The 12,317-nt window shown below is 40.9% G+C and overlaps 1 protein-coding gene across 1 annotated transcript; it reads left to right on the forward strand.

Moving 5' to 3' along the window:
* Nucleotides 1-541: 541 nt before the first annotated feature.
* On the forward strand, nucleotides 542-8,838 carry LOC134367534 (A-kinase anchor protein 4-like). Its single transcript, XM_063084276.1, has 5 exons — nucleotides 542-637; nucleotides 1,685-1,735; nucleotides 2,248-2,349; nucleotides 5,498-7,603; nucleotides 8,683-8,838. The coding sequence occupies exons 1-5, from the start codon at nucleotides 542-544 to the stop codon at nucleotides 8,836-8,838; spliced, it is 2,511 nt and encodes an 836-aa protein (XP_062940346.1).
* The last annotated feature ends 3,479 nt before the right edge of the window (nucleotides 8,839-12,317 follow it).

The raw sequence follows: 12,317 nt of genomic DNA on the forward strand, positions 1-12,317 counted from the left end.
CGTGTTACAGCTGTTTATCTAATTTCACTTTCTTCAATGTAATGAGACTCTGGTTGGACTAGAGTTAGATAGAATTAAGTTAGAGGGCGATGAGGTGAGCTTGATTCTTTGAAGGTGCCCGAAAGTAGGTAAAGAAATGTGGAGACAGGTGATATTTAGTTAATGAAGTTGGGTAGAAGTAAATCACTAAATGTAATCCCTACAGTCTCTAGACCTCTTTTTAAATTTGCTTCCCTGGTCCACCATTTTTCCTGACTGATGTTCTCCCAAGTCAGTATGATACTCCCATGGTTCCAAATACTTGGTGTGGGGAGTCTAAATTGAAGGAGACTATGGGTTTTGCTAAAAGATAATGATCCTGAGCATCAAGTTCAAACATTTCAGTGTCCTTCCCCACTACTCATCCTACCAGCTCCTAGCCTAAACCTATATAAAACACAGAGATGGGTTCAGGACCCTCTCCAGAGATTCTTATCCAAACTGACCTGGTTTCTAAAAACCCTATATAAGCATTTCAGATTTCTTTTATTTCTCTTTCCAGATGTCTGATGATATTGACTGGTTACGCAGCCGCAGGGGCGTGTGCAAGGTAGATCTCTACAGCCCAACAGGACAGAAAGATCAAGACCGGAAAGTGGTAAGATACAAAAGGACTCCTACCAAAAAATTAGAAAAAAATGCCATATGGGTATAGATATCCTGGGGCCCAAGATAAACTAATGCAAGCTGATACTGTGACTTCTCCTAGCAACCAAGCTCAGTAAAGTCTGTCATAGCCAACACACTCACGCATGATACAGGGATAAATGAAGGGTGGGGCAGGGTGAGGGAGGTGGAGAGGGGAGGGCTAGGGAGGAGACAGGGGAGGGAAGAGTAGTGGTTACCTCATAACTAACCCCTATTCCTTAAGACCTAAGTCATAATAACGTCACCTAACTATCAGTAAGTTACACTGGGACCCTTCGGGAGTGCAAAATACTTCAAGCTCAGTTTCCCAAACCTCAAGTGATTTACATAATATTTCATATTTTTTATCATGCTCAAGTACCACTCATACTATTACTTACTTAATATGTGCTTTTGCAATGTTTTCAAAATCAACTTACGTTTTAAAAATCACCATCACCCTAAGCATTACCAATAATAGCACAGGTTTGGAGTTCTAGTATGTATTTTCCCCAATGCACAACAAAAATGCACTTATTAAACACAGAAATGATTATACATGTACCACCTAAAATTTTCTACATCATCAACAGTAAAAATATCACATTTTGAGAAGCACTAGTGTAGTAGAAAGCACCCTAAACTAGAAGCCAGGGAGACTGGATTCTAACACAAGCTTCAACTTTGGGTTTGTGTCACTTGGAAAAGCTGCTTCTCTTCTCTGTTTTCTCATTTACTACATGTAGGTACTGTACTTTGGGCCTCTATCTGACAGGTTGGTATTCTCATTTAAGAAACAGAGTAATGCTAAGATTCTGTCTGCTTAATACTCACAATATTAAGATTTACTCTGTACTTACTAAGTTCCAGGCACTCCGCTAAAAGCTTTGCATGCACTGTCTTGAATTAATCCCCATAAGAATCCTGTGAGGTAAGTGCTGTTGTTGTCATCTCCCAGAAAGAGAAATAATAGCCTTTTCTAGAGTTATTCTAAATTCATCCTCCTAATTTGATACAGATATGCTTTGTCGATGTGTCTACCCTGAATGTGGAAGATAAAGACTCCGAGGTGGGTATTCTCTGCTAAGAGTTGGAATGGGTGGGAAAATGCTGAGAAGGGTTATCAGTCAAGTATGAGGAAAGGGAAAAGCTGTGGCAGAGGGTGGAAAGCCATCATTCTCATGATCCCAGGATCCCTGGTTCCTAATTTACTGTCACTCTTGATATAAAGTCTCATTTTAGAAGCCACTTAAGTTGATGGTAGGGCTGAAAGAACTAAAACATGGAAGATAGCTGTCAGAAAAGTTCTTTAAAAAACCTGTCTAAAAGGATGATGACTAATGGAATATGGTCCTTGAGATTGATGATTTTGTAAACATCTTCGGAGGGGGAAGTAGTAATTGGTGGAGGGAACTTTGTCTTATTCTTCAAAGACTAGCTAGCATTACAAGCCTACCTCTCCTGCAGAAAGAAAAAGGATAATAGGAAACATGACATTCATGAAGTGGTAGCCTAGGGGGGTAGCTTGGAGAAATCTCAAAAAGCATCTGTTCATAAGAATCTCACCCTTTAATTCCATAGGGTGCTGCTGGTTGCAGCTCAGAAGGTGACTTAAACCTGGAGACTCTGGAAGAAAAAGAGATTATCGTGATCAAGGACACTGAGAAGCAAGACCAGTCTAAGGTATACTTAGCCTCTGAGATTCTACCCCTTCTAATTACAAAAGACCAATGTTTTTTTTTTAATTGAAGCACAATGGATTTTACATATTTTAGGGGGTACAACATTGACTACCATCACCTGTACACAATGTGTGTTGATCAAATCAATATTATTAGCATGTTCATTATCACAAATAATAACCATACTTTATGCTAAGTCTGAGGACTCTGGTTCAGAGACGGTAAGAAAACTATGGTCAAACAGGCCCATTAGTTTGAACACTATGACATTCTAGAGAACACAGGCCTAAGTTCAGGGCCACAGTAAGTGCAACACCCAGTTATTTAATGATGGGACTAATCACAGAGGTTCAGAATGCCCTTTCCTGATTTTCAGGTACCTACTCCAATCAGAATTTTGCTATTTTTACCCTAACAAAGATGTGGGTGTATAGGCAAGATCTTTTGCAATGTTCTTTGCTGGCTTGTAATGGACTTGTGTGCCCTATATTGCCCAACATCCAACAGAAAAGAAGGAGGGATACGGAGCAGAGAAAATCCATAACAACCAAGAATTTGAGTGCCTAGTCTCCACTCTGTTGTCTAAGAGATTAGCCAGGCTGTTGGGTAACTTAAAGTTAGAAACAATTAGATTTGCACACTACTGTCTCATACATAATCCTCTTGTTTTTGTGTAAGTATCCCAAATTATATGTTAGGCTCCAGGTTTGGGAAGGGCATTGGAGCACACAACAAGTCACCCCCACATCCCTACAAGCCTGGAGTCGCTGGTATTGGGACAGGATATTTGGCTTTAGCACAAAAGAATCAAATATTTCTTGTTCTGTGTCCCTAGGCTAACAAGTAATAACCAAAACATCATTTCTGACCCCAGAGACCTTTATAGTGAGAGCAAGGAAGAAACGTTACATAACATTCTCCAAAGAGTTTTGGGTTTAGTTGGGGGTGGCCAACTCCATTTTGGAGTCTTAAGAAAAGCATAAATTATACCTGGTGTTTATTTTTAAAAGAGCAGCCCATATTTCCTACACACAATGCAGATCTCCTTGATTGTAACTTAAGCCCATTTGTCAACCTGATCATGACCTCACACTTCCAGGAATTCAGTGAAAAGAGAAGAGAGGAAGCAAGGCGAGGGGCAAAGAGGGCAATGGTATTTACTGATGAATGCACACTGTGTACATAATACATATACACATACCCATACATGGGCATACACAGTCACAGACATAGATGTACACATATAAATTTATACAAAGTGACACGCACATCAGTATATACATTTACATACATTAACAAAAGATAATTTATACAAGTAATGATACACACAGGCCTGGCTACATGTGATTGAGGAACACATACAAGCATTGATATATCAAACTCAATATATTGATCTATTCATATACAAGGACTTACACACATATACAAAGATATACGAACTCATATATAGAGTCAGATGCAGTGACATGTCAACATGTAGTATACATAAACACCCATCTTACACACAATGTATAAATATACACTCACATTAACACACTCTAGCCTTGATCAAAATACAGTGACTATATGGACCCAGGTATTGGCATACATACATATTAATATACATGTCTATGCAAAGACATGTATGGTCATACACAGTCATGCTGACACACACACATAGAAACTTACACAAAGTGATACACTTTCACAATCGTTTGTATGCATTGATACACACATTGACATGAATGCTGTGACATACCCACTCATGTATTCACACACATACTCAAATGCCAGGGTATGTGCAACACCGACACACACATTGTCAAGCATTGACATAGCATATAAGTATAGCATAAATTGGCACCCAATTCATTGATGTACACAGTCATTATACAATCACCTACTTACACATATCCATATTTTAACACACACATTCATTAATATTATAATAGATTAATCTATAATATATCAATAGATACTATATTAATATAATGTATCAATCTATTATAATATTAGTGAATGTGTATGTTAATGTGTAAATTTCTGCTTTAATATACATAAATGAATTTATAGCTTCATGACACATACTAGTGAGTTTATATCATAAACATATACATAGACTACTCAAATTGACACTTGCTCATTTTTATAATCAGAGACATACTGACATACACACTCATATTTTGACACATGCAAGTACAAATAGATATACTAGTATGCACATTTTGGCCTATACAGTAAATATATACAATGGGTAACAATGTCAAAATACATTATTACGCATGATTACACATGGTCACACATATGCACACACATACACATACTGGCACATTTTCACACACTAACAATACAGACTGATACATTCTCACATCTGTTGAGATGTTCACACAAATGAATTCCTATGTCAATGTACATATACACACACAACAGTCACATTCACACATTGAAATAAACACACATACTCATATGGAACTGACAAGCATATTGATAACACCTGTGTATTAGTCTGTTTAGTGTTGCTATAACAGAAATACCTGAAACTGGGTAATTTATAAGGAAAAGACAATTATTTGGCTTATGATTCTGGGACAGCTGCATCTGGCATGGGCCTCAGGCTGCTTCTACTCATTGTGGAAAGCGGCAGGCAGCCAGTGGGTACAAGCAGATCACATGGTGAGAGAAAGCAAGAGAGAGAGAGAGAGAGAGAGAGAGAGAGAGAGAGAGAGAGAGAGAGAGAGGAGGTGCCAGGGTCTTTTAAACAACCAGCTCTCATGGGAAGGGAACTAATAGAGCGAGAACTCACTCATTACTCTCCCCACCTAGGCAGACCACTAATCCATTCATGAGGGATCCACCCCCATGACTCAAACAGTTTCCAACACTGTCGCAATGGGGATCAAATTTCCACATGAGTTTTGGAGGGGACAACACATCCAAACTCCATCAACCTGTATATAGTTAAGTGTACAAATGTATATACTGTTAGCTTTCGTTGCTGCCACTTCTGCTTACATGTGTACTAATGGATATAATTGAATGTTATATTCCCATGCCAATTCTAAAAGGTCAAGTCCCTAATCTATGCAATTTAGAAGATATATCTACTAAATGAAATAAGGGGAAAAGAAGTAGCCTACCCAAACTCTTATAGCTAGATGTTCTTTTTTCAGATGGAGGGATCTGTATGCCTTTTCAAACAAACTCCCTCTGATCCCATGAGTGTCCTCAATTGGCTTCTCAATGATCTCCAGAAGTATGCCTTGGGTTTCCAACACGCACTGAGCCCCTCAGCCTCTAGCTGTAAACATAAGATAGGAAACACAGATGGCGAATATCACAAAATACCCTCTGGGAACTGCTACAGTGTCTATGCCAATCAGCTGAACATGGATTATGTGGCCAACGGACCTCAAAGCCTACATCTAGAAATGACAGCAACCAAAAACACCAACAATAACCAAGGTCCTTCGACTCCTCCAGCCAAGTCTCCTAGCACCCAGAGGGCAGTTATCTCCCCTGAAGGAGAATGTTCTACGGATGACCTTTCCTTCTATGTCAACCGACTATCTTCTCTGGTAATCCAGATGGCCCATAAGGAAATCAAGGAGAAGTTAGAAGGTGGAAGCAAATGCCTTCATCATTCAATCTATCCACCCCATGGGGACAAAGGAAAAAACAGCCCCCGCAGTGCTGTGAGCAAGATTGCTTCTGAAATGGCCCATGATGCTGTGGAAGCGACCTCTGCAGAAATGAATGGCAATGGGGAGGAGTGTAGGGAAGGTGACCAGAGGACATTTCTGTATAGTGAATTATCCAACAAGAACAAGGGTGGAGACAAGCAGATGTGCCAGAGAGATAGCAAAGACTTTGCAGATTCTATCAGCAAAGGCCTCATGGTTTATGCAAATCAGGTAGCATCTGACATGATGGTTTCCGTTATGAAGACCTTGAAAGTGCACAGTTCTGGCAAGCCAATTCCAGCCTGTGTGGTCCTGAAGAGAGTGTTGTTAAAGCACACCAAGGAAATTGTGTCTGATTTGATTGATTCCTGCATGAAAAACTTGCATAATATTACTGGAGTCCTGATGACCGACTCAGATTTTGTCTCGGCTCTCAAGAGGAATCTGTTCAACCATGGAAAACAAAATGCTGCTGACATCACGGAGGCCATACTGAAGCGCCTGGTTAGTGCCCTTCTTGGCGAGAAGAAGGAGACTAAGTCTCAAAGTCTGTCATATGCATCTTTGAAAGCTGGGTCCCATGATCCTAAATGCAAGAACCAGAGTCTTGAATTCTCAGCCATGAAAGCTGAAATGAAGGGGAAGGACAAAGGCAAAACGAAGCCAGACCCATGCAAGTCATTAACCAGTGCTGAGAAAGTTGGTGAACACATTCTCAAGGAGAGCCTGACCATGTGGAACCAAAAGCAAGGAAACCAAGGTAAGATGACTACCAAAGCATGTACCAGTAAAGAAGAGAAAAGAGAGAAGATCAGCCCTTCCACAGATTCACTGGCCAAGGACCTAATTGTCTCTGCCCTTATGCTGATCCAGTACCATCTGACTCAGCAGGCCAAGGGCAAAGATACATGCAAAGAAGACTGTCCTGGTTCTACCATGGACTATATGACTCAGAGTGCCCAGTATGAAAAGTGTGGAAGTGGCCAAAGTGCCAAAGCAATGTCAATGAAACATCTAGAAACTCACGGAGCTCCTGGACCATCCACCTCTCTAAAGGAAAATCAACAGCTGGACTCCGAGAAGCTGGATATGTCAAACATTGTTCTAACGCTGATTCAGAAACTGCTTAGTGAGAGCCCCTTCAACTGTGATGATCTATCTGAAGGTGAGAACAAGCGTTCTGAGAAGGCAAGCAAAGCAGCTTCTGTGTCCAAGAGATCTAACAGAGGGGAAGAACAATGCCAGGACAATCAAGAACTTGACTTTATCAGGGGGATAAAGCAAATGAGCTGGCAATTTATAGATCAACTGGTAGAATCTGTGATGAAGCTGTGCCTTATCATGGCTAAGTATAGCAGCAATGGCGCAGCCCTTGCTGAATTGGAAGAACAAGCAAACTTGGCCAGATGTAGTCATGATGGTGAGATGTCACAGAACAATCAAGACTCTCCTGGGCCTGAAGTCATCGTCAATAATCAATGTTCTACAAGTAACTTGCAGAAGCAGCTCCAGGCTGTCCTGCAATGGATTGCAGCCTCCCAGTTTAATGTGCCCATGCTCTACTTCATGGGAGATGATGACGGACAACTGGAGAAGGTAAGTAATGCATCAAACCAAGAGAAGAAAGAGGGTTAGAATGGGCAGAGGCGGGGAGGCAGCCTTGTACTTAGAGCCTAAGATTGATCCAATTTCTTTTCAAGTCTATTCTGTACCATGTGCTTCATGAAATACTTTCACCTCATAAAAAGACACAGAAGTGCTGAACCACTAGCTAAGTGGGGCAGTGGACACCTCAAGGCCTGTGTATTTCCACCAAGAGGAGGAGATTGAGATTTGCTCATTTTATCAGTGACTGTTTCAACAAACTATTTGGTAAAACATTGGGGAGTGATTTTTTAGTCTTACGTTTTGAGTTTTAAGATCCCCAAAGGACTTTGGAGAGAAAAAAAAAGAAAAAGGGAGCTCCTCCCCTTTGAGGTAATAGAAGTGTCATGGACCCATTTTGTCTTTGGCCAGAAACAATTTAAAACTAGTCTCATTATGATTTCTATATTCCTCCCCAAAACTCACAGGTCCTACAAGTGCCCAGAAAGTGCCTGTCTCCTTAAATTTTATGCCCTCAGTGCCTCACTTGCCTCACCCTCGTCCTGCTCCTCAGATCCCATGAAGGCCAGCATTATTCATACACATACACACATTCTCTGTGTGTGTGTGTGTCACACACACACACACACACACACCATAGCTGCATTTCTTACATTAGATGGGTTCCAGAGAAACCAAATACTTAACCAAATTATTTTCAGTCCAGGAGATGAACCCAGGTAATCTCCTAACCCTCAATCTCATACTTTCTTAGGGAGGCGGGGGTAATGTCTACCCCAAACCTTGACTAGCACAGAATAACCGAAAGGTCCAGCATCTGGTGAGAAGTATTTAATGAACACAGTTGCTTTCAGAGTTTGTTTTTAAAGCTCAAAAGCAAAGTACCTTTGGCATTTTGATAATGTCATTAGAGAAGATTCAAGGAAAAAGGAAAGCTATGTCAACAGCCTCCTTCCAGATCTTTAATCCTAGAATCATAGGAGTGAGGGCTGTGGGGTGTTCACTTTGTCCAGCGGGTCCTTCCTCCAAAAAGCACCAGGTGACTCAAGCTAGCTCTGCTCTCTCCACAGCTTCCTGACGTTTCAGCTAAGGCAGCAGAGAAGGGGTACAGTGTGGGAGACCTTCTTCAAGAGGTCATGAAGTTTGCCAAGGAACGACAACTGGATGAAGCCGTGGGAAACATGGCTAGAAAACAACTTCTAGACTGGCTGCTCACTAACCTGTGAGCTAACAACTCCTTTGACTCCTCTCCATCCTACTCCCCCCAGCAGCATTCCATCCCAGCTGGAGCCCCCTCACCATCAGGCCAGTGAACTGCACAATGCATGATTGTATTTCCTAATACATCTGAGCAGTTACACTGTGCCAGTACAGGGTGTCCGACAAGTTGGGCTAGAAAATGAATAAAAAAAATTAAAAAAAAAAAGAAGTGTCATTATTTTCTTGACAGATTTATCTGAGGCAAAGGACGGAATAGATCCAATTCCCAGGACTGGTGATACAGTGTTGGATTTGTGTCCAGATCTCATTCTGGGTTATTTTCTGAGCACCCAAGATACAGGGATATAAATGATGTCCACATCACTGAGTAATCTGGTTTGTCCAAGTAATCTCGAATTCATAGTCTAAAGTTTTGGCACCTGTGGCCTCCCTGTTTCTCCCAGAATCACATACCTAATTTGATAATCCCCTTTCTAATCCCAAAGATGCCACTTTCACGTTAAGAGTGTGCAGATGGGCTACCTTAGATGAAAAGCAAATTGAAAAAAGTGTATTGCCCATGGACATTGCTCTGCCTTGCCACCCCCTTTCCCCCGCAGTGTTCACTGCACATGGCTAAATACTTATCCAGAACTACAATGGGATCTGATTTTCCCCCATATGTTAGTAAAGCTTCCTTATAACTAATATCCTTCAATTGAGATTTCTTTGTCTTCCACCACTCTGAAAGAAAAATTTTCCAGAACATAAAGTTATAGGGTGGAAAATTCCTCATGAGTCTCAATGTCCCAGTGTCCTGACATGAGGACAACCTCCCCTTTGGGACTAGAACCAAGTTCCTAGATTTGTTCTATGCTTCCCAGAAGTTAACTGCAATGCTAAAACTCATTACAAATCAAGACAGTCGTTTCATCCCTGTGGTCCTCTGTTAGCTAGTTGCTGTGTGCTCTCATGGCATGCCGTGGCACCCTTGAGGTGCTGTGGCTTAGTAGAACAAGCACAGGATGTGACATCCTTCTGGACTCAACAGTCAAAGCTTTGCCCCTCACTAGTGGCATGGCCTTAGGCAGTCCTCCAGACTTTGAGCCTATTTCTTCATCTGTAAAATGTAGCTAAAAATTACAGTATTTAGAGGTCAAACTGGTGGAATAGATGTGATAGTGTTTTGCACAGGGTGAATCTTGTAACAAATGCAGATATGTGAAGGAAGCTGTACCTTCAAAGCCCCTCCTAGCACAGTTGAGAGTGCTCTCTTGATTTGTTTCAGAACTGAAAGTAAGATCCTCTGAGTATGGGACCCAGAGAAACACTTTTGGGGGGAGGTAAAAGGCACACAGGCAAACTTTGCCAACTTCCTCACAATGCCTGGATTAGTAGGGTAGAAGCAAAGGCAGGCCCCTTCAGAGCAGGACCTTTAAAACTCTCCAGCCCAGACGAAAGCTGATCAAACATTTTCCAGTCTCACCTCAGCCCATGAAAAGCCTTGGAGTTGAGCCACCACAGATCCTTCTCTTTGCCCTTGAAGAAAATCCTTAATAAACAAATCCCAAGGCCAGGGCTGCATTTCTAATGACTCAATCATCCCTGAGCACAGCTGGGTCCCATAGTAGTTTATTTCTTTGATTAACTTGGCTCTTACCTTGCTCCTGATTTTTATTATGAAGTGGCCTTGGGGATTCCTTGGAACGTGGAAATAGAGCAAAGGAAGTTATATGTTCTGTTAAATGAGGGGGGTTGAGGCAAGATGGTCCATAAGGGCCCTTCCAGTTCTGACATTTAAGGATTATAAGAATAAGTTTCTTTTGAATAATTTCTAAGGGAAACGTGTGTGAGTGAGGTAAGTTCACGGTAAAGAAACTTGATTTTTGCCAGAGCTAATTGACAGACTCCAGCAGAGAAAGGAATGCTTTGGGCCACAAGGACCCTGACAAGGGTCTGCAGGAGCTCAATAGCCCTTGAGGTTTATTCCTGGAGAGTGAAACCCTGGCATCCCAATAGCAATGTGGCCATGCTTAGTGCCAGCAAATGGAAATGGACAAGGACTTCTGCTGAGCTGACAGCCCTGCATATAGTAGGAAAGGGACAACGGGAGCAGAAAAAGAGGAAAACATGGTTCTCTCCTGGCAGGTGGTGTGACTGGCTTGCTATCTCTTGCAAACAGTTTCAATTTCTCTGTCTTCTTGCCTTCGTTTCAAAAGAAAGTTGGGAGGAGAATTTGTCTGGGAGGTTACTTCAGAGCCAGGACTAGACTGTGGTGAGGCAAGTACTTGCGTCAGGGGCCAAAAAACTCAGTAACCAAGGTAAATAATATTTTAATGCAATATTTTGAAAAATCAAAATTAATGCCCAAAAAACCCCACGATGAACAAAATATCAAAAATTTTAATACAGAGAATCAGTAACAGTATTGTGCCAAGCCATAATGAAGCATGAAGCAAAAGGAAAAATTGGTAAGACTGATTTTATGGGAGTAACACTTTATGGGAGATTGCCAGGCACTATTTAGAGGATGTATTGCCCTTAAAGCCTATATCAGTACAAAAGACAAACAGTCAAGTCCATGCCTAAAAAACTGAAAAAGGGAACAAATAAATCAAACAAGTTTAGGTAAGGAGAAATAAAATTTGAAGCAAGGAAAGAACAAATGGAGAAAGCAAAGTTTCACTTAATCCTTCAAATGTCAGGGGTTGGGGCATGTTGCAGTTGTTTTTTCTCTTGCTTAACATGAAAAGTACATCTTTCCAAACAAAAGCTCATATTAGATTAATTCTGGTTAAAAAAAAGGATCCATGAGAGATTGCCCCTGCTAAAATTCTATCTTAAAGTAGTTCTAATAACGAATGAAAAAAAAAATAAGTGAAAAGTAGAAATATAGGAGAGGTAGAAATAAAAATACTGCTTTTGCAAATGATGTATTTGCACATCCATGAAAATCATATCCCCAAATACCAGAGGTAACGAAAGAGTTTTGCAAAGTTATATGATAGAAGATACTAGTGAGCTGTAAGAATTTGTCATCAACTAAAACAGTTCCAGCTGCTTTTCCCCCAGTGACTCAGAGACATGTAAAAAGTTCACCAGATCCCCCACACTAAATCTTTGCAGTGTCAGAACATAAATCTAAAAGATTCTATTAACTTCCTATACCCTAGAGCCACCCAGACAGAAAAGGGAGAGTCTATTTACAATAGTAGCAGTAATATTAAACACTCAGGTATTAAGGAAGGCAAGAAATGACAATTACAGAGCATTTACTGAGTGCTGGACACTACTAGGTGCTTTAATTCTTTCCTAAACCTTGTGAGATGGTTTCTTCTTAGCTGCTTTTTATGGATTGGAATTTAGAGGCTCAGGCTTAAATGCCTTTTCAAGGTCATACAATCAGTAAGTGGGAGAGGTGGGATTCAAATCCGCGTTTGCCTCATGTCAGATACTGTGCTCTTTCCATTCTGTCACACCATCTATTAACCCAGATCTATGCTTA

The sequence above is a fragment of the Cynocephalus volans genome, chromosome X, assembly GCF_027409185.1.
Source record: "Cynocephalus volans isolate mCynVol1 chromosome X, mCynVol1.pri, whole genome shotgun sequence".
Lineage (NCBI taxonomy): Eukaryota > Metazoa > Chordata > Mammalia > Dermoptera > Cynocephalidae > Cynocephalus > Cynocephalus volans.

Bases quoted from the DNA above. Each gene is read 5' to 3' on its own strand.
- LOC134367534 (XM_063084276.1), top strand. From the start codon at position 542: ATGTCTGATGATATTGACTGGTTACGCAGCCGCAGGGGCGTGTGCAAG. The intron at 638-1,684 runs GTAAGATACAAA...AATTTGATACAG, and splicing joins AAGATCAAGACCGGAAAGTG to ATATGCTTTGTCGATGTGTC. The intron at 2,350-5,497 runs GTATACTTAGCC...TTCTTTTTTCAG, and splicing joins AGAAGCAAGACCAGTCTAAG to ATGGAGGGATCTGTATGCCT.